The 21,043-nt window shown below is 47.1% G+C and overlaps 1 protein-coding gene across 1 annotated transcript; it reads left to right on the top strand.

Moving 5' to 3' along the window:
* Positions 1-1,862: 1,862 nt before the first annotated feature.
* LOC104515196 (discoidin, CUB and LCCL domain-containing protein 2-like) lies at positions 1,863-20,626 on the top strand (the record flags this gene model as incomplete). The annotated part of the gene is made up of 9 exons (XM_010159093.1): positions 1,863-1,962; positions 5,749-6,045; positions 10,181-10,318; positions 11,497-11,548; positions 12,883-12,955; positions 15,402-15,535; positions 16,179-16,219; positions 18,701-18,916; positions 20,502-20,626. Coding segments are annotated over exons 1-9 (1,176 nt in total), but the record flags the coding sequence as incomplete, so codon positions are not given.
* Between the last annotated feature and the right edge of the window lie 417 nt (positions 20,627-21,043).

The following is a 21,043-nucleotide window of genomic DNA, read 5'->3' as shown; positions in this document are numbered from 1 at the left end:
CTTCTAAGGGTGCCCCACAGGTCGGTCAGGCCAAGGTGTGACAGCCGCCATCCCCCCGCCCTCCGTCCCTTGCCCTGCCGCTGGCAGCCGCACAGTGCTGGCAGCGCGGTGCTGTGGGAATGGGAAGGGCGCTGGGTGTCTGCAGCCAGCTCGAGCCAGTGTGCTGCTCGTGTGAGACTGCCCTTCCCAGGGGAGGGACGGTTTCTGCGTTTCTGGCAGGGATTCGAGGTGGTGTGAACCGTGAGCGCGGGCTGGCCGTGCTGGTGAAGGCAGCAGTCTGGTGTTCCCCTACCCTCACGCTGCCCTGGCCCTGTCAGGGGAGACACCGCTGCATGTGCACACTAAATAAACTGGAGGATTGATTTAAAACTAGCAGCTATTTCCACCTCCGGTCCCTGGTCTGGTTTACTGTGTGCCTGCAGCAGTGTTTACCCCCAGGACCAGGCAGGGTGTGAGGACAAGTGGCCAGAAGCAAGGGGCGGACAAGGCTTGCTTTTGTCTGTGCCTGCACTAATGTAAGGGCCCTTCCGGCGTTACTGAGCTACGGCCTCGCCTGTGGGAGCGTGGGGAAATTTATGTTGTGAACCATCTGTAGTGGGACGGAATGCTCAAACCAGTGCGCTTCTGAGGCGAATAAATGGCATGGAGGTGGACTGTGAGCTCGTTGGCTTGTTCAGAAAATTAATTCGGAGAGAGGAGCAGATCTCTTCCTGAAGAACACTGTTCTGTGGTTCTGGTGGAAGCAGCAGTGAGTTTGGAGGACACAAATAAGGGCATTTGAAAATACCTGACCAAGCTATTTAGAACTGGATGTCCCTGTGACCTTAGCTCCTCAGTGTGTGTTATTCATGGAGCTGTTTGCTGGTTGTGTGAGCGCTCTTGCCCGCACTGAGAAAAGCAGAAAGCAGCTGCGGTGCCTTTCAGTGGCACACTGATGAAGAGCAGGGCAGTGCAGAAGCTAAACAGGAGAGGAGGAACTACAGCCGTGCGTTGAATCAGGGAGTGCTGTGTGCTTGGAGTTAAAACGCAGGCTTTAAAATATCCTTTTGCTTACGTAACTCCAATAGAATTGATTCTACCATTGCTTAGTTGGGAAAGATTTAATGACATCTCGTATGTAGTCACAACCTCACAGAAAATCATAGCTTAAATATGTAAAATCTTCTCAGGAAACCCACTGGTTGAGTGTTCAGAAGGCAGTGCCACGTGTTAAAATTGAGCTCGGGGTTTTGATATGCATCACTTAGGCCTTACAGACTGTAATCTGCAACTGTCTGATGTCTTCATTTTATCATTCTCTCTTCTCCAGGTAAGGAATGGGAAAGCATTCTCTAGCCTTAAAGATTAATTTTTAACATGTTTTGGTAGTGAGAACAAGATTAGCATTCACTAATGGCAGCCATGGGGGGGGGGGGAAAGTTCTGATTAATTGACTCCAGCAACTATAAAGAATAATTAATCTATTTTGTGGGTATGGATAGAGTGGTTAGCACCCACGCCTGCACGTACAGTGTCCTTCATTTAATTACATTTCACCTTCTTATCCAACGCACTGTGGTATGTTTGTGTTGGTTCAGGTTCGGTGTTTGTTGATGCAGCGAACTTGGGTATGAGAAACCCTTCTAAGTCATCTGCGTGACTGCACCAGACACCAGCGTGCCATAGCCCGGGGGTCATACGTAGTCTGTCAGGGCAGTTCATCCAGACTGCCTTCGAAGGCACCCGCAGAAGAGACGGATGGCTCTCCTGACGACAGCGGGCTGCTTTCCTCTGCGGCTTCTTGAGAACGCCCGTGTTTCTCAACCACATTGTGGTGAAGTGCCGAGCTTACGCATGTTTGCTGTGGACATGGTCCCCGGGGCATGTGGGACCATGCAGGCCTTCCTGCTGCTACCATGTGCAGCGTGTACGTGCGGGCGGTCTGGTGCTTCTGTGAAGAGCCTGACCTGTTCTGCGGACGCGGTAGGTCTGTTGTGCGACGGAGGGGGCTGAAGGAGAGCAAGAGACCCCTTCAGCTGAGTACTGACAGAAGTTGTCAGCCCATTGGAGAATAATGGATTTAGGAATCGACGACTGGCTCTTCTGCATGTTCGCAGATACTCCCCTCTCATGCACGTGGATTAACAGAAGCAAGCGATTCTGTGGCACTTCATTTGCTTGGAAGTTATTAATTAAGTAGTTAATGCTCCCACACACGTGGCCACAGTGCAAAGAATTGTGCTTTCTGTTTTTCTTGGAGAAGAGGCTGCGTATTGCAGATCACTGCCCTGATACAGGATTTATGTATGTGTCTCTGGAGCTGATCGCTCACGTTTATATTGCTTTGGCAGAACTGGTGGAGCTCTGCTTACACAGAGAGGCTCAAGGACTCCCCCCTTCTCGTACCAATCACATAAAATGAGGTTTCGTTGCTCTGCAAGTTTCACTGCGAGTGTGATTTTTAGAAATATCCAAATAGCTCCTGAGTGATGCTGCTGCCCTTGGCAGGCTGTATGCTGCATGCCGGACACGCAGTAGTAAGCTTAAAATTCTTCAGGCATGAAGCGTCTGGCACTTCTGCTGTCACGAACCAAAGTGAAAAACTCAGCAAGATCTGGATGCCCAGTCAGAACGAGCTGCTTTGAAAAACTGGCATCACAGCAAGTTGATGCTGTAGATGCAGTTCAGCACAACTCTATTTCCTTTCCAGTGTGATTTGACAGCAAGTTCTTTAACATGGACAGAGAAGTGTTCTTCCTCACATGTTTTTATGAAAGCCTACAAGAAAAGGGAGATTGAGATTGGCATTTCCATTAAACTGCATGAGATGGGCCAGAAAGTTTTTCTGTCTAGCCACTGGAAGCAAGACTGATTGTTCCAAGCTCCAGGGGGAAATGTGATGTTTCTTAGCAATTTGTCTTTAAAAGAAAAGTCTCAATGTCTTCTTAAAGATTACAATATTTTATTTGCATTTTATCACCTCAAAGTGTTTGAGTGTTTTCGGAGTTCTTCAGCTTTTCTCATCAGAGAGGTGAGCCCTGTTCATCGTACAAGCGCAGCGCCGGTGTTGTTTCATGCTTGAGAGGGCTAACAGCAAACTAGCCAAGAGGATGGTTTAAATGAATGTTAGGCATGGATTTTTTGACTTGTAACTGCAGAAATTTGCAGTTTAAATACAGTTTGGGGCAGAGAAGGAGACCCAAGCCCTCCTCTGTCTTTGACTTCCAGCAGCATAGGCTTAAGAGGCAAAGGAGTGAGGAAGAACCAAGGACAGGTGATCACGTGCGTTACTGGTATTCCCGGGTGTAAGGAACAGCCTTTGTGTGCTTACTGCACCCCAGCGACAGGCCCGCTGCCATGAGAAACTGCCAAGTGCTCTGGATTGTGCATAGGATTTTCAACCCGTAAAGGAGTGAAAGGTTGCTCACCCTGTCACAGGATGGGAAAGGCACGGAACAGGCTAACTGGCTCATTGTTTTTATTTAGGACATAACCTAAACCTGGCTGCTGCTTACATTGGAAATTAATCTTATATGTCTGCAGTATAAAGAATTTTGAAATACTAACCACAGGCATCGCCATGGATAAAGGCCTAGTATATATTTGTTGGTGTTATTGTTAACAGACTGACCTTCCTGTGTTCTGATGCGTGTGAGTACTTGCTCGCAAGAAGCCCATTGACCAGCAAAGGAGTCAGTATTTTTCTTGAATGTTAAGCATATTGGGACTAATAAGGAATCTGACATTTAAAGGTTTGCTAACTAATAAACCAAGGCCATACAGGGTTTGAGTGATAAATCTTTCTCTTAGGTTTAAAACATGCCTTTGGAAAGAAACGAGGATTAAAACGATACACAAAACACACGGTTTAAGTTACCTCTTTGTAATGTTGGACAACTGTCTCGTGTGTTAGGACAACAGCGATTTGGGAAAGCAATTCATCCGCTGTCACCCAAAAGGAAATAGTATTTGTCATGGTATGGAACAAAGCGTTTTAAAGAAAAACATGGCTAAAACGCAGCTTTACAAATAGAACTTTGGATTTTACTGAAGCACGTGCTCCAGGGACCTTTTAGAAAGCAGACGCATCATTTGGATTCAAGGCTGCTGGCAGGACAAAGCTGCAGTTCGCATCTACTTCTGGTTCTGTATATAGCAGCAGCACTTGGGCTTTCTCTTTAAATGCACTCAGGTCAGAGAGAGAACAGGTTTCGTTACTGGAAATCAGGTGCCCTTGCAAACAGAATAATCAGACCTAGTTAAGTGCCGCAGTTTCTTTCCCGTGTCACTTCAGTGTGTTGGACTCACTTTTCCATTCAGTCTTGTGTGAAATACATTTCAGAATTTTGGAGTTTAGTTGAAATTCTTACATGTGTACAATTTTTGTCCTGAAGCTTAGCTTACCTTTGCAGGTTTAGTAGGGAGCTACACCTAGTAGAGTGTAATATGAAACACTTTCAGACTGTGGCTTTTAGCTGTCAAAACAACATATCTCAGTACAAATGCTGGTGATTCTTGTGAATTTCTAGAGTGTGAAATCTTGAGGTAATGTTAAATATGTTGTAATCACGTGGTAGGTGCTGTATACAGAGGCATGAATCTTGAAGGGTAAAATGGACCTACAGAGAATAAATGTCATCGGGGTGGTGTCGTAGACATATTTTAGCAGCATATAAAATGTGATTTTTGTCTGTGGTATTTGTGCTTACATTACTCTGTTCAAGATCCTGAGTGGCCCTGATTGCCTTTAGGATAATGTGTACAGATCTCTTTCAAAAGGTCTCCGGACCTTCTAGTGTCACATTTTGAAAATGATAATGCTGTTCCTGGCCTACTCCTCTCATGGGACTAAGTCCTAAAGAGGCTTTGTTACAAGGCTTGTTTTGTGGGGCTCCTGTTGTTGCAGGTGTCAGTTTTGCTGGATGTGTCCTTGTGCTCAGGAATGCTTCGTTTCATCTTGATACAGTAATTTATAAAGAGCCAGGGATGATGGGTGTTAGTTAAAAAACTCTCTTATTTCCAAAACAACGCACACATTCTTGCGCTTGTACTGCATGCTGGGGGAAATTCATGTCCAGCTGTTGGGTGAACAGATTCATCAGTTCGCTCTTTGAAATCTGACTTTGTGAATACACAACATGCTATTTTTTCCACTTGTCCAACAGGTCTTTTTTCAGTTATTATTGCTGCAGCTGTTAGGTGGAGGGCTCCAGGCTGGAGTTACAATTTGATTTGTTGTACACATCCAGCAAAACGGTGTGTGTTCTGTGAAGAGCTGTAGGAGTTAATGACAGCACTGGGATCGTGGCACAGTAGAAAGCAGTGCACTGGCAGTCTGATGATGGCCAGGCCTGGCAGCTATTTTCTGTAGCCTTTTTGGCATCCCTTGCCTTTCCACTTCCATTGGGTTGTCAACACCATGACAGCAGCAGAACTGATGTGCTCTTCTTTCATTGGCGGGATTCTCCCTCCTTTTCAGAACCTGCTTTCCTCCGTACAGAGGCGCTGAGGGAAGATGAAATAGCAGGGACACTTTCTGTAGGGTCTGTGCAATTTTTCAAGTCATTATGGATTAACTCTTGCATCGCTGAGGAAGCTGTAGCCGCTCTCTGGTCACCTGTGATGAGAAGTTACACGTTAGGCAGTATTAGTCGAGTGGTGCTTTCTCACAATTGCTGTTTCATCTGCATGCAACTTGGAGCCTTCTTGCGCTGTGATTCCTGTGGTTAAAACCCGACAGAACTCACATTATACACTGCTAAAAACCAGGATGGCTAAAGCACCGGCGACGCTTTCGGGGTGAACACACGCAGCTGATTTCTGTTTGTTCTTTTGTAGGTGATGGATGCGGACACACCGTTCTGGGCCCTGAAAGTGGAACTCTTGCTTCGATAAACTACCCACAGACCTCTCCCAACAGCACAGTCTGCGAATGGGAAATTCGTGTGAAGCCTGGGCAGCGGGTTCAGCTCAGATTTGGCGATTTTGATATTGACGACTCGGATTCCTGTCACTCCAGTTACTTAAGGGTTCACAATGGGATTGGCCCCAACAGGACAGAGATCGGTAGGAGCTTTTATTACTGCTGTTTGAAAGCCGTTGTCTTACAGAACTTGGAAGATACTGTTAGTACTTTTGTTGCTTTTTAGATTTCTCCTCGTTTACCTGCCCTAGCATAGAGTAACTGCTAATGGTGTGGTATTTGTTCAGTTCTTTTTCGTAGCCCTAGAAAGTTGTTGTAATTCAGTTGGGTATTGGGCAGGGTAAGACCTTGCCTGAATACAGGATACATGTACAGCGTGGATTCTGAGTCTTACAAGAAGTGATGAAAAGAGGGAAGTGTTTATTGTTTGCAGGAATCTCAAATAAGGTAAACAAAGGATTTTCAGTAATCCTGTGGTCAGAGTTGTGTTTTTGCCTGAGCTTCACATCGGGGAACCGCTGCAAAACTCTGAGGTGTGCTGTGTATACCTCTCCCCAGTAGAGAAACAGCCATCAGGGACCAGTTTTAGGAAATTTGTGATAGCACTGCTAGAAAGCACAACTAAGACAAGTTCCTCCTGTAGGTTGTACAGGTCTTCAGTAGTGGGATGGAGTACGGGTGCAACCATAACTGTAAGAGCAGTAAAGAAAACGTTAGTGTGAGTGTCCCTTTCTCTGGTGCCGTGCTCATTTCATGGCTGCTCAGCAGATGAGCTCTCTGTTTGGAATGCCAGACTGTTCTTCATGTAATTATTAAGCAACTGCATTTTCTTTACTGCTGTTGAAGTGTATATAATAAATGCCTGTCTGTCTTGACACAATTTGTATAACCTAAAAGTGTACTGAAAAGATGATGGGTAACAATGGTAGCAAAACATCCCGCATTTTGTTCGTGCATACAACAATTAGATGGCAAATGCAACACAGATCCTGGAATAATCTTTGATTCTTCACATTCTCAAAGGAAACCACTGTAATGGGTTTTTTCCTCATATTTCCCAGTAGCTAGCAAAGTTCTTGTAAGCGGTGGAGAGGGAATTGCAAAACTATGGAGGTCTTCTTTAAAAAAGAAAAAGAAAGAAAGAAATAGTAGTTTATGTATCATACCTGAAATGCCTTTCTTTTCATATGGAATAGCTCTGATTTGAGCTGTTCACCTCGGTGGCATTAAAGGATGCCAGGCTTCAGTAGCTGTGCAGTTCAAATATTCCCCCTTGTCTGATAATGTCCATAGTTTAATTTTTTCCTCTTTAAGAGGAGAAATTGCATTTCCTGACTATAAGGCAGGTTTGGGTTTTTTTTTCAAATAGCATTGTGACATCATCTACATCAAGGTTTATGTAGGGTTTTAAGACCCTTGTGGTTACTTTTCATAAAACTCAACATAATTGCCGTTTTTCCTTCACTCAACAGTTACTGTGCAGCTTAATTTTATTTTCTTTCCTTAGGGAGGGGGGAGAGAGAGAGAGAGATTTACTTCAGCAAGACTGTTTTTGTGCAACTCAGATGAGGATCCCACTAAATAAGAGTGTTTTTATGAAGAGGCTAGAGGACTGTTAGCTTTGTTAACCCTCTTTTTCAACCGTTACCTAGGTAAGTGTGTGTGAAAATAAGGCTGTGCTCGGAGCTGCTGAGCCAGACTTGGTCTATAATAGGAAACGCTGCAGTCCTTAAATGGCAAGGAATGTCCAGTTCTGATAAGTCTATTATTCACTTTTACAAGTGACTTATGGGTTCGAGTAAATTTTCTCCTTAGTTTCTCTTGACTTTCAGCTGTTCCCAGCTGGTGCAGCAGCACGGGATGTTGAGCAAATGCGTGTGTTGTCCTGCTCTTAATAAAGTAAGTTGCAGAACAAACAGTGCCATTAACAGTGGCACGTACAGGTGATGCAGATTCTTGAATGTTCATGTTTGAAGCAAAAAAAACACTGGAGAGATGAAACTCACCTGGATTTGTTTGGAAGAAACAGGGATTTTTCCGAAGTTTCTTCTGTCCAAGGCTACTGACATGGTCGAACGTTACAATACTTGTGTTACGTAAGATCTGAAAATCAGTGATACCCACTTTAACCCAAAGTGACTGAAAAATTTGCTGATTAGATCCAGAAATGAATTGTTAGTGGGTTAGTGCAGTGATAAACAGAGGAGGTTTCTGATGAAGCTATTAAGGGCTAGTCTTTTGAGTATTTCTCAGCAAACCCAAAGAACATTGAAATCCTCAGTGTTAAGTGTGTCTCTAGTTTAGGTAAGATCTGGAGGTGTTGTGTGCTGGGTTTCATCACAGTCCAGTCACTGTGCGGTGTGTCTGCAGTCAGATGTACCTACTAATGCCTACAACGTAAGCCCGGATCTGTAGGAGCAGAGTACATAAGCTATCGTGGGAGTTCCTTCCGCTGCTGTTTATGTTGCTGTGCTGGGGTTCTTCCATACCTAAGTCCAGGCAAAATGGTGATATTACACCTGCACGTGCCACTGACGGAGGCGTCATGACAGCCGTGTTTATCCATTGCTACTGCCTCCTTTTTAAAAAATTGCGAAAAATGGGGCTTGAGGCCAGGGACGAGTTTGAAAAATGATTCATCGTCTCAAAAAGCCGTCTTGCTGGGAATCATGAGGTCTGCAGGTTGTCACAGGCTGTATCTCCGTGGTGCGTGCCGCGCCGGTTAGTGTATCTGAGCTACATTTGAATGTCTTGCCCTGTGTGTTTGCCCGGAGAAGAGGATCAATGGTGTCTTTGGACAGCCTGACCTACCCCGAGAGGAGTCTCGTGCTGGTCAGTCATGTAACAAGGTCCACTGGCTGAAAACAAAACTTCAAGTGGTGGGTGGAGAAATGATGCACTTCGTCATAACGAATGCAATTAATGAATTAAACATGACTTAGAGCAAAACACAGGTCAGTGTGGATCCTTGGTAAAAGGGAACCTACTTCTCTGTAACCTGCTGGCAACTGGTTTAAGTAGTGAATTGAGGTAAGGTGGTGTTTAATTAAACTTATGGTATTATATAAAGTATTGTAAAACCCTTTTTCTGGTTTTTCATTAGAAAATACCCTTGCTTTGTTCAAGAAATACCTGAATAAGCAACATTTAGATAGCTCTGAAAAATCACAGGAATTTGTACTTCTCATTTTTCCTGGTTTGGTAGTGTTTGAGAGTGCAGGTCACTTTTGAAAGGAGTTTGACATACACACTCTATTTGTTTTGGGTTATTTTTGTTAAGACTGCCCTGGAGGAACAGTTCTTACTCCACTCCCCCTACATCAGCACTGTAACTGGCCTGTAGTTGCGAAGGGAGCCTGACTTCCTTTTTCACCGTTTCAGGCTCTGGTAATGTACTTACCGCAACAGCAAGTCAGCGAAGGGCCGAGTGAAATGCATGCGGTGTCGCTTGCTGCCGGTGGTTACCCACTGCTGAGTCGCAGACAGGGCTGCTGGTGGTTTACAGCCCTGAACGGTCAAGGGAGCCTGTAGAACAGGAAACACTGTTCTTCCTTAACAGGTTAATAGACTGATGGGTATTTTGTTAACTAGTCAGTAGGACTGGAGAATTCCATCTTGACTTGGGGCTGTTTAACAGTAATGTCATTTGGTAGTAATTCTGGGATTTCCTAGGCAAACGCTGCCAATATCTGCAGATTCCAGCATCTCAGTTTAAACTGTAGTGGGGTTTTTTGTGGTCGTTTTGGGTAGCAAGAGAAGCGTCGAGATGCAGAACCTCTGTTGGGTTTTACAGGTGCAGCAGCAGCGAGCGAGCCAGCTGGCTGTGTCAGCGGTACTCGCGTAGGCTTGTCCGTTAATGTGGCTGTGCAACGCGTTGGGCCTGCTGCTGTCCAAAGTGCAGACCAGTCCTTGACAGAAGCCCTGAAGTAGTCAGCAGGGAAGAACTGCCCCAAAAGCTGGGGGAGGAGAGGGGCTTGTGCCTCATTTGCTTCCGCAAATGGTTCCTGTTGCCCTAACTTGATCCTCTTCCTTAGCAGATTCCTCGTGGTCTCTGAAGGACTGTGAGGCGACACGTTAGGGGCACAGAGGCTCTCCCCTGTTGGCAGTGACAGCGCAGTGCGATGCCCACGCTCCGCCGTTCGCTTTACGTGGGCAGTGACTGTTAGTGTTGGGGTTTTTGTTCTGAATGTGGGTGAGGAGTCATGCGAGCTTCACACTGCAAACGCAAACAGAGGCTTGTTACTGAGGTTGGTTTTGGTCTCCCCTTTCTCTCTGCAGGGAAATACTGTGGGTTTGGCTTTCAGATGGATGGTTTAATTACTTCAAAAAGTAATGAAGTCACGGTACAGTTCATGAGTGGAACACACACCTCTGGACGTGGATTTCTTGCAGCTTATTCAACCACTGACAAACCAGGTATTTGTTGTCATTTGGTCATGTTTCTGTGCTGGTAAAATCGGAGCTGTTTAGTAACAACACAGAGCTAATACGCCGATTCCTGCGTTCTCACAAATCAGCTTCCAGAAATGAAGACTTAGAATACTGTCTTCTGATACTTCTGTGTAGGAAACTGGACTGTTCAGTTCCTGTTTAAGCTACTGTAGTTGTAAAGAAATGGTTCAAATCTTGCCCTGGAGAGCAGAGCAGGAATCGGTTATCTCTGATCAGATAAAGGGCAAAATGCATTTTTTCAGGTAGCATTCAGGATGGCAGATAACTAAAATTTTTTCTTATCCAGAGGTGCTTTTTATACAGACCAGCCTTGTGGAAAATTCTACTTCAGTAACAGTTGCCTATACCCCCTCAACTCCTTAAGGATATAATCTGCAGACTACTTTTTAGTCTTTTTGCCATTTCTTGTTTTTGCCTTGTGTTTGGTCACTCCAGCCTCTCAAAGAGGTTGCTGTGTCCGTTCTGCGTCTCCTTCCGCTCACTGTAACGGTGTGTGACGTACACGGACCATGAGAAGATGAAGAAGGATTGGCAGCAGCTGCTTCACGAGACGCAAGGGTGAGAAAACCCTTTCCAGAAGTAACTCTGGAAATAGTTTTCATTTTTAATTTTTGTTTTGTGGGTTTTCTCATGCTTCTGTCTCTGTACTGTACGTGCTGGTAGGCAGCAGACACGGAACTGGAGATAGCAGTGGATGCCAGTAACATGACGCTCACGTTTGTTCCTCAGCTGCCTGGTTTCAGCACGGTAGGACCGCTGAATGCTGAGCCCACAGGCCCATTTGGGTAGCTTATTAATTTGGCTCTGTGAGAGGGGCGTCTGTTTGTCTCTCGGAATTATGTCAGGGTCTCTGACGTACTGCTGCCAATTAAGATTAAGCTGCACAGGGAAGGAACGTTTGTAGTGTTTCTCTTCTTGTCCATGTCACGTTCTCAGCGGATTTCCCCGTTACTCAGACAAATTACCAAGGTCCTATGGTAACACAAAATCTGTTGCAAGAAATTTTAGTAGGAACGTGTTTGTTTTTTCATTCTGTGACTTTCAGTTAAGCCACAGAGGCTTAAATGTATACTGCTGTGCACTTTAGCGTACTCAAACTTGTGTCTCTATCATCCTCTTGACCTACTGTTTTTTCTTTCCAGACCTAATTACCTGTTTAGACAATGCAAGTCACTTTTCCGAACCAGAATTCACGTAAGACTGACTTTTACCTCTCTCCCCAACAACCTCTTTATTAAAGTAATTTTAGTTTTGCTGCTCCACACTGTTACTTATACCTGATGCAACCTGAAAATTGGCTGCCCAGAGCGCTTCAGAAATGAGTGAATTAGGCTTGGAGCTGAGTAATCCTGGTATTTGCACTCCCCCTTCCCGTCTCGCTCTTGCCCTCTCTGTCCAGTTTGGTTACTTTCGTGCAGAACGCAGTAGAACCTCGTTAATCTGCACTGACATAGGAGTTCCCCCAGAAGGGATATTGCGAACACGTATCGCAGCAGGTGTACGCCTTAAATACCGACATTCGTATTGCAGTTATCAAAGGAGCGCTGAACTATGAAATGGGCTGAAAACAGCAAACCCATTGCACAGTTTGGTGTGAATTACTGAGGTCCTGTAGGGACATAAAACGCTGTTCCTGCTTTATGGGGGAAAGGTATGTTGGTTCCTGAGCGCTTCCCTCTCCATTTCCACCTAAAGCAAGGACAGCGGGGGGAGTTGCAGACTGTCATGGAGAACTTGAGCCGTGGCCTGAAATGTTTCAGAGTGCCACCTTTGCACTTCTCTCTCATCTTCCCAAGTGCCCAAACAGGGCCGTAGTGGCAGGTTCTGGCCCTGCTCGACATGTGCGAAGTCCCCAGTTCCCACTGTTGTCATCTACCAGCAGTGTCCCTTCAGCTTGTTGCACTGCAGTGAAAATGCTAACGGCGTGCCCCGGGCCGCTGTCAGGTCTGGAAGATGCGATGGTTTTGGTGCATGCGGGGTGAAGCGGCACTAGGCTGGGAACCCGGGCTTGCAGCAGAGGTGCGCGTCTTGCCTCCTGCTCTCCAGGAGCTCGTGGTACTAACTGCACGTGGGCGGTGTTCTACGATCAGAGCGTTGCCAGGAGCTGGTGTAAAATATTACTACCTTTCAGATGCGTTACTTAAAGATGCAAAACCAACAGACACGCAGGGTTCTGGTTTATAAAATAGAATTCATTAATACTGGTGGTTATATGAGTTTCAATTTACAGAAGCCACACAGCATCTGTATTCTAAAAAGCTGGCTTAATTAATTAATCATATTGGAACTGCAGTGTCAGCTCAGACATTCCAAAAACCTTTTCAAATGTTCGTTCTCCTGAGGTGCACTTCTCTTCCTGAGTATTGTTCCTGTCTGATTTGGCGTGTCTTCAGTTAGGATCTGTCCTTTACTAGTGATATAGGAATGCTAACAGGGTATTGTAAATCCAAAGAGCAGTGACTGTTTTACAGCACCGTAAGAGTTGTAGCTGCATGCATGTCTTGACTTGAGATTCTCTTCTCTCCCAGTAAGTACTGTCCAGCTGGATGTGTGATTCCTTTCGCCGATACTTCAGGCACCATTCCCCACGGATACAGAGATGTAAGTAAAAAGAACCATGGGCTCGTGTGAATTCTGGTAAAACGCGCTGCACAGTTCAAAGTCAAACGTAGTTGTTGGCGTTGGTTCTGCTGCCTGCGTTCTGGAATGTGTACCTCCTGCACCGAACCGAGCTGCTCGGTGGCTGGTGCTTCACATCCTGCCACCTCCGAGAGGTCAGGTAGTGCCGTTAGATCTAGCACAGAGGAAAGACAGTTTTAAATCGTTATGAGGCAAAGATTTTAATATTTAATATGAAGCCAAAGCGTCCCTTTTTGATTTTCCTTTCTCAAATATCTGTAAACCCAGGCTACCTGCTTAAATAATTACCCCCATGGAAGAGTGTCAGCACAGCGTAACTGCGCTACACATGGTGGTGCACAGCTAGTCCTCACTGAAGGGCTGGGAGGCAATTCCTGTAGCCAGAAACACAGGGAAGTTGGTGCTCTGCCCAGCATACCTGCAGCATCCGTAGGAGTCCTGCTTGTTGGGAGGTTTTCTGCCAAAATCTGGAAAAACTGTTTTCTGTGGAGGAAAAAGGAAATGTTAGGAAATAAATGCCGGGTGACTTTTGGTATACTTTATGGCTCCGAAAGAAAGCCATAAAGTATAGCAAAAGTATAGTGTGGAAAGAAATCAATCTGCCCAGCACTTGAGACAGTTTCAGGCAGAGGCTCCTCGTGCGTCTCGTTCCAATGCTAAGCAGCTGCTTGCTGCTTTGATAACATACCCTAAACCTTGATCCTTTGTGTGTGACCCTAATGCCCGCAGTCCTTGAGGGCCTGGAGCGCTCATACCCGACATCTGCTGGTGAGCGGGGAGGAGCAGGCTGCATCTGCTGCAGAATTCCATGCCTGCCCTGTCATGGAAAGGGGAGCATAGGGTTAGAGTTTTTATATGTCGGTGTACTACGTTTGGAAAGGTCTTGGTGAGCAGGGTGTGTCTGCCAGTGAGCTTGCGAAACAGGCCTGCTGCAGCACACAGCCATCTCTGAAGAAGTCGCGCTGGAGAAAGCTGTTCTCTCTTTAAAATAATGTGAGAAAGAAAATAATCCGTGAAGTCTTCCTTCTCTGGAAAGGACCTGCTGATTCCCCCTTAAAGAGCTGTGGCGAGGCTCCGCTGGCGGAGCAGTGCAGTGCAGCAGGTGTGTCTGGCAGCAGCGGCTAGCAGCCGGCTCCGGATCGACTGTGACCGTACACACAAGTCTGCGCTCCTCGTCTGCTGCGTACGGACTCGGGTAACTCCGCTCGGGGATACCACACGAGTAATAGCAACCTACACGTTTCTGGAAGGAATACTGGGAGATGGCCAAGTGGTCCTTCGCAGGCAGCTTGGGCCCACTCGATCTTCTAAAATGAGGTTGATCCCAGCCTCGTTGGTTATGTGCGAGGGGCCGCAGAGCCGCTGCCTGTGCGTGCGCACCCGAGGGCTGCACGCTGCCAGAACGCCTGTGAATAGCTCTGCTTGTGCCTGCCGTGCTGTGCGAGTCGGCAGTCCTCTGGAAACCCTGGTGCAGGCGGTGGGTGTGTGCAAAGCCGCTGCTGCTGAGACTTTTTCGGAACTGAGTCCCAGGGTGTTCCTTGGTCAAGCCCCTTTGCCCTGGCAAGGTTTGCTTCCCAGCTGGAGGAGATCTCCCAGGCTACTTTTGGTCTGGGAGATGGGCATCTTCCTCTGCTCACTCTGTGCCGTGCCCGAAGGACTTGGTGTAGCGAGCGAGTGCTGCTCTCCGTGGCACAGCAAGCCTTCAAGCCAGGGAGATGAACATGCCACCCTGACGTCTGTAGGCGGATCTGGGCTAACGGTTGTCCAGGGGGAGAAGGAAAGAACAGGATGTCCTGCAAACTGGGTTTTTTTGTGTAGCTGATCTCCACTGACCTGTACAGCCTCGGTAATCAGCTGCTTCGGCATGAATTGTGTGATCAGGCTGCCGGATGGTTGAACCATGTTTAGCCATGAGTTAAAGTAAAAAAACATAACCCGTCAGTTAAGAGCTATGAAATCTGCAGTGCATCACTCCGTAACTGAGAAAATGAATTAACATATCTCCAGTGTGCTTTCTGTTAGAAGGCTTCCTGTGGATTTATGCATTCAGCTTGTGGTGTTCAACATAAAAGATTACCGTAGGCTGAAAATGTGGCTGCCTGGCCTTTTCAGGCCGATTCACCTTGCTGCTTGTTGGAGCTTATCTGATTACAGGAGTTACCTTTTAGATACGTCTGGGCGAGGATGGAGTGAAATGCAGGGGCTTCTTTTGCCGTTTTTGAGAATTCCATAATAAACCAAAGATGAATGGCTTCTAACCAAGAGAGATACTGGTTAAGTAAGCACGGTTTCTGAATGTAATAACAACGGCGACTGTAACCGGGCAGTGCAGCATTTACAGCACGCAGCGTAGTGTTCAACGCAGTTACAGTGTGGTTCTCGATCTTTCTTCTTTCCCCTCTTCAAGTCGTCATCGCTGTGTATGGCTGGCGTTCACGCAGGCGTTGTGTCCAATACTCTGGGTGGCCAGATTAACGTTGTAATCAGCAAGGGCATTCCGTACTACGAAGGCTCCCTGGCTAACAACGTCACCTCAAAAGCGTAAGTGCACGTCCTGTGTTCTCCTTCTCTTCAGCACCTTAGATCCTGGTAGTGTCTCATCGGGGGATTAATGTCAGCTGGCAGAGCTACGGGCTCCCCGGACGGCTTCTCTGCAAGGTTCTCGCCGTGCTCTCTTGCTATGGTCTGATTGTTTTACCAGGTATTTTTAACCCCTAGACATTAATTTTCCAAATTCAGCAAGGAGGTTTTATCTTCCACAACGCTTGGCAGGACCATAAATTCCTCATGGTCTGTGGAAAAATCATAGTTTAATGGCAACTTTGCAGTTGCAGGGACAAGAGTGTAACTTGTCCTTCTGTCTCAGGAGTCCCAGGAAGGAAAGCAGTCCGAGGAGACCGATTCTCGTTATGATGATTAGCTTAATTGAAAAGGGAGCATTTCAGTCAGTTTTGCGTTCTGCCTTCGACTCCGTATCTCTGCAGTAGATCTCGGCTGAAAAGGTGCCGCCGCGCGTTCGGCACAAGCGCGGTGGCCAGGAGCGTTACGGTCATCGGGAAGCGCGCGTTCAGCCTATGTGCGCAGGCTGCCGTGGCAAGTGAGCAGACAGGCAATGTAAAGCGAACACAGTTTGTTTCAAGTTCCCTCACCGACTGCCACAAAACCCATCTTTTCTTCTCTGCAGGGGACCCTTGTCGACAAGTCTCTTCACGTTTAAGACAAGCGGTAAGCGTTATCACATCTATTACACCTTGATGCTTTTGTACACGTTCTGTGAGTAGAAGTAAGTGTGCAGGTGTCATTTCTTAATGTTTGTTCTAGTTAGAATTTTATTTAGCTGCTTCCTCAGTAATGTGTATTTTTGAATTGTTTTGCCATCTCACTTGGATTAGTTAACGCGACGGGTGAAGTAAGCCCTGCTCATCTGCAGAAAGCTTCCTTCAGGTGATGTTCCTGTTTCAGCCCGCTGTGAAGCGACTTCACTCCTGTGCTCCGAACACGCTGCTACAGCTGCGCTGGGCACCTGAGAGTTGCTCTTTATTTGTAACAACGCTGAGTTCCAGGGTTTTTTCCAGGTCTAATCCTTACACTTGTTGCCCGCTGAGAATGCTAGCGGAAGTCCCAAAAGGATTCCTCAACTTTCTCCACCTCCTTTTCCTTTTTTTTTCCTCCCATATTCCTGCACTCTGTGCTATGTGATAAATTACTGTCCCTTGCTCTGGAAGGGCCTTGCTCTGTGTGTGCAAGTCGTGTTCCCCCCGGCTGCCCTGGTTCGTTTCACAAATGAGTACCCGGGTGCCGAGTGGTGTAACGAGCGTTCCTCCCTTCTTAACCTTGATCGCTTTGCATGGCTTACTGTCAACTACCTGGTTTTCACATAAATTACCTGTAGTTGTTGAAATGGGAGCGATCTCCTCTGTAAGTCACTTTAAATGCCGTCTTTGAACAGATGTTGGAAGACTTGTGAGGGCAGTGGCCTTTCCTTAGGTTCTTCAGGGGGTTTTTATACTGTTATCAAAACCCCTAACAAAAGCATTATGTCTGTTTTCTGTAAGGATAAAGTGAAACAATCGAAGGGGAAATCATACACATTCTCCTTAAAAGTAAACAAACGCTTGTCCTAATATATAACTGAAAGTGTTGCTGGATGGGGATATAAAGGCAGGAATCTGACGGACAGGAGTGTTTGGAGATGGAAACATACACAAACAAGCAAAAATTAGAAAATATAACCCATTACTACTCAGTTTCTCCCCCAGAGCTCTGCAGGAGCTGGACGAAGCAACTGCATGTCTGGTGTCCTTATGTGTGGAGCGTATTGAGCACTGTGATCAAGGCGGGGTCTGTTGGGTTTTTTGGCTTTCAAAATGTGACCGGATAGTGTATGTGGAAGTAATTAAACGGCCTGGAAATACGAAGAGATAGGACAGAATGCTGATTCAGACTATCAGGATTTCAGTGGCACATTTGAGTGGCAATACTGAATTAGCTGGCGACAAGATGCAGGTCTAGATTAGAACATAAGGAGTTGGGTGGCCCAGGAGTTCACTGAGGGGAGAAGAGGGCTCTCTGGTGTGCTCAGATGAGGTTTATCAGACTGTGGTGGAGTTACTAGTGTGGTTCTGCTTGGCACACACTCAAGGAGAGCGTGTTGTTAACGCCAGAGGTGTGGTCAGCGCAGGGGGAGGAGAACGTGGCTGTGCAGGAAGGCCTGGCAGCATGGTAGGTGGAAATAGCGGCTGAGGGAAAGGATCCGGTTAGCGGAGGGCTGTTGTGATCCTGTGCTCCAGCAGGTGAAGTTCATCCAGTGGAGACAGCGAACTGTTAATGCTGTGGCACAGGAGGTGGGCAGGGCTGTGCCTGGGATCCAGAGGGACGTGGGCAAGGCTGTGCCTGGCACCCAGCGAGACGTGGGCTCTGCCACCTGCACCTCCCCTGAGGGATGGGCGCCTGCCCTTGGTGCAGAGGAGGGCTGCAGGGGGGCCCGGCGGGAGAGGGAAACCGGGCTGGGTCGTGCAGGCTGGCTCTTCACTGCTGTGTCTGGGCAATACCTGCGTGAGAGGGAAGAGTTGTCAGTGCTACAGAACAAGATTTTAGCAAAGCACAAATGGCTATCAACTACCCACAAGAAAATTTAGCCAGGAGCCAAGGAGATGTTTTTTAGCCATCAGCAGAATGGGACATGGGAATAAACTTCTAGTAAGAATGGTGACAAAAAATACAAGTGATTTCAAGGACATGTTTGAGCTCAGGGCCACAGTTATGACATCACTCCCTACATGCTCTGGTGTATGGTTTGAATTAGCACTGTGGTACTCAGGTGGGTGTAAAAACCAACAAGTTATACAGGCACAAAAAAGGAACAAGTGATCAATAGTCTGTTTCCCGTCCTGCATGAACCACACGCACTCTTGAACCGTGACAGCTCCCCCAGAGCTTCTCATCTTGTGCTCTGTGTGGGTGGTGGTTGAGAGAATATCCGCATTACTCTGGAGCAGGCATAAATCATGGAATACTCCTGACCACAAGTTTGGTTCCAGCATCACTGTTAGGAAGCAGAAGACGGTGTGTGCTGTTGGCAGTGCTGCTACAGAATAAATTTGGATGGCAGTTTAGTACTTGCATGTGAAGTCTTACACAGTTATTTTACCTGCTTGGAGTTAACTTGAATTTTCATTTTGAATCATCACCTTTTCTATTGTTCAGGTTGCTATGGGACACTCGGGATGGAATCCAGGGTAATCCCCGATTCCCAGATCACGGCATCGTCTGTTCTTGAGTGGTCTGACCAAACAGGAGAAGTGAACATTTGGAAACCTGAAAATGCCAGGCTAAAAAGGGCTGGTCCTCCATGGGCTGCTTTTGTCAGTGATGAACATCAGTGGTTGCAGATTGGCTTGAATAAAGAAAAGAGAATAACAGGTGAGTGAATCTGATGTGGCTTTTGGGTGGCATTCAACACGTCTGGTTCCTGACATCCTTTTCTCCAGCGCTTGGTCTCAGATGAAGCCCAGGTGACATTGAATCACCACACAGCAAAGCTGGTTCCATGTCCTGCCTAATACACTGAGGAGCCTGCTGCACCCCTCCGCAGTCTGTTGTACTTTCCCTCGGCAAACAGACTGAACGGTGCAGGCTGATGCAGCCAGAGTCTGGGTTAGGCTCTGCCCCGTCCCTGAGATGGTGATGGAGCATCCGTCGTGATTTTAGTAGCTGGGCTCATGTGGAGAGACAGCTGGGGGGGTTGTTTCCCATCTGCTCTGGATGGTTTGTTTCACGTTTTGGGAGTTGTGTGAGCTCCTGGTTACCTGCTTGTGTTGATCACGACGTGGCCCTGCTGAGTGGTGACACGCTGAGGCATCATGTTGGCGTTAACCTGAGGGGTGTCCCAAGTAGTGGCAGGGCAGCTGTCGTGTCTCCTGTGCTGACGTTAGTTTTCTGTTTTTATTTGGTTATTCAGAGGTGATTCGCCGCTGTTAATGCTTGCAGTCTGACTTACGGCACAAATGAAGCGGCTTTAGGTAGAGTGCTTCACAGACTCCCGGGCTTTGAGGTTGGTGAAACACCTTCCTCGGATCAGCTGGGGCTTGCCCCTCCGGAACGTGTGGGTTGGCCTCTATAGACGCAGCTGCACACCCTGCCCCCCCCCCCGCCACTGCGTGCCTCGGCTCTACAGGCGGCTTTCGTTACGGCCTCCCTGGGGACTGTTGGGGTTTGACATCACTCCTCTAATTCCCCTGCTAATAAGCTTTTACAAAACAGCTTTCCTGTGCGCGGCGTTGTGCAGCGCCGAAGTGTCGGCTCGGAGCGGTGGTTCTTCCAGTGCTGCTCTCAGGTTGGCAGTACAAAAGCTGGGAAGGGAGGTGCTGCCTCTGGAGACGGGAGTGGGCCATGCTCACATGAACAGGCTGTTCGTTTCCCACAGGAAATGGGGGAAAAGTGCTTAGCAAGCTTATAGCGCGAGAATTGAAATACAAGAGTAAGTACAGCGATGATCAAGTTTCAGTCACTGGAGAAACCTCAGACCCTGGCACCTTGGAGAAACCTTTCAAAGTGTAGCCGGGCCAGTGGAGATTCCAACTGCGTAACTCCACGTGCAAAGGCCGATCTGTTAGGCCCCCTCCTGAAGGGGCTACAGGGAAGCTGGGGGGGACTTTCTACAAGGGCCTGTAGTGACAGGACAAGGGGTAACGGGTATAAACTGAAAGTGGGGAGGTTTAGGTTGGATATCAGGAAGAAGTTCTTCCCGGACAGGGTGGTGAGGCACTGGAACAGGTTGCCCAGAGAAGCTGTGGATGCCCCATCCCTGGAAGTGTCCAAGGCCAGGCTGGATGAGGCTTGGAGCAACCTGGTCTAGTGGAAGGTGTCCCTGCCCATGGCAGGGGGGTTGGAACGGGATGGTCTTTAAGGCCCCTTCCAACCCCAACCGTTCTGTGGTTCTGTGATTCTATAGTTTTTACAAACTGCTACCGTGTTTTTGTCTAACTGGGAGCTTTCACTTTCAAAGGTATTATAACTACTGGGTCAACCTTAGCAGAGTTCCACTATTACGTCTCAGCCTACAGAATCTTGTACAGCGACGATGCCCAGAGATGGACAGCGTACAGAGAGCCCGGCGTGGATAAAGATAAGGTAAAAATACACACCCTGTCTGGGAACATTCTGTGGGGGCTTCATGGCGCTGAACGTGACTGATGTTGGTACGGTGAGGAAGCATTAATAACTTTTCAGTGTAACTTTGAATCATAAACAGCATCTGTGTAGAATATAAAAATACGCAAATGCCTAAGGCCAAATGCCTAAGAACAGCTCTGAAATTCAGTTTATTTTTATTGCTATCTGGCGGTGGGAATACCCTCTACGAGAAACTTCCATCGCTGGTCGGTAGGCTGTCTGGTACGGCGTCCGTGAAGAACAATCCCACCCCTTTCAAAATAGGTTGCGTGTTTCAAAGCTGAGGTTTCCGTTCCTACCCTCCTGCAGTTACAGAATAAATGTTAGGGGCTGTATAATTTTCCATCTTCTGTAATGATTCTGTTGATCTTCCCT

The sequence above is a fragment of the Eurypyga helias genome, unplaced genomic scaffold (assembly GCF_000690775.1).
Source record: "Eurypyga helias isolate BGI_N326 unplaced genomic scaffold, ASM69077v1 scaffold36120, whole genome shotgun sequence".
Taxonomy (NCBI): Eukaryota; Metazoa; Chordata; class Aves; order Eurypygiformes; family Eurypygidae; genus Eurypyga; species Eurypyga helias.
Note: the sequence above shows the minus strand (reverse complement) of the source record. Positions and strands in the feature narration are given on the sequence as shown.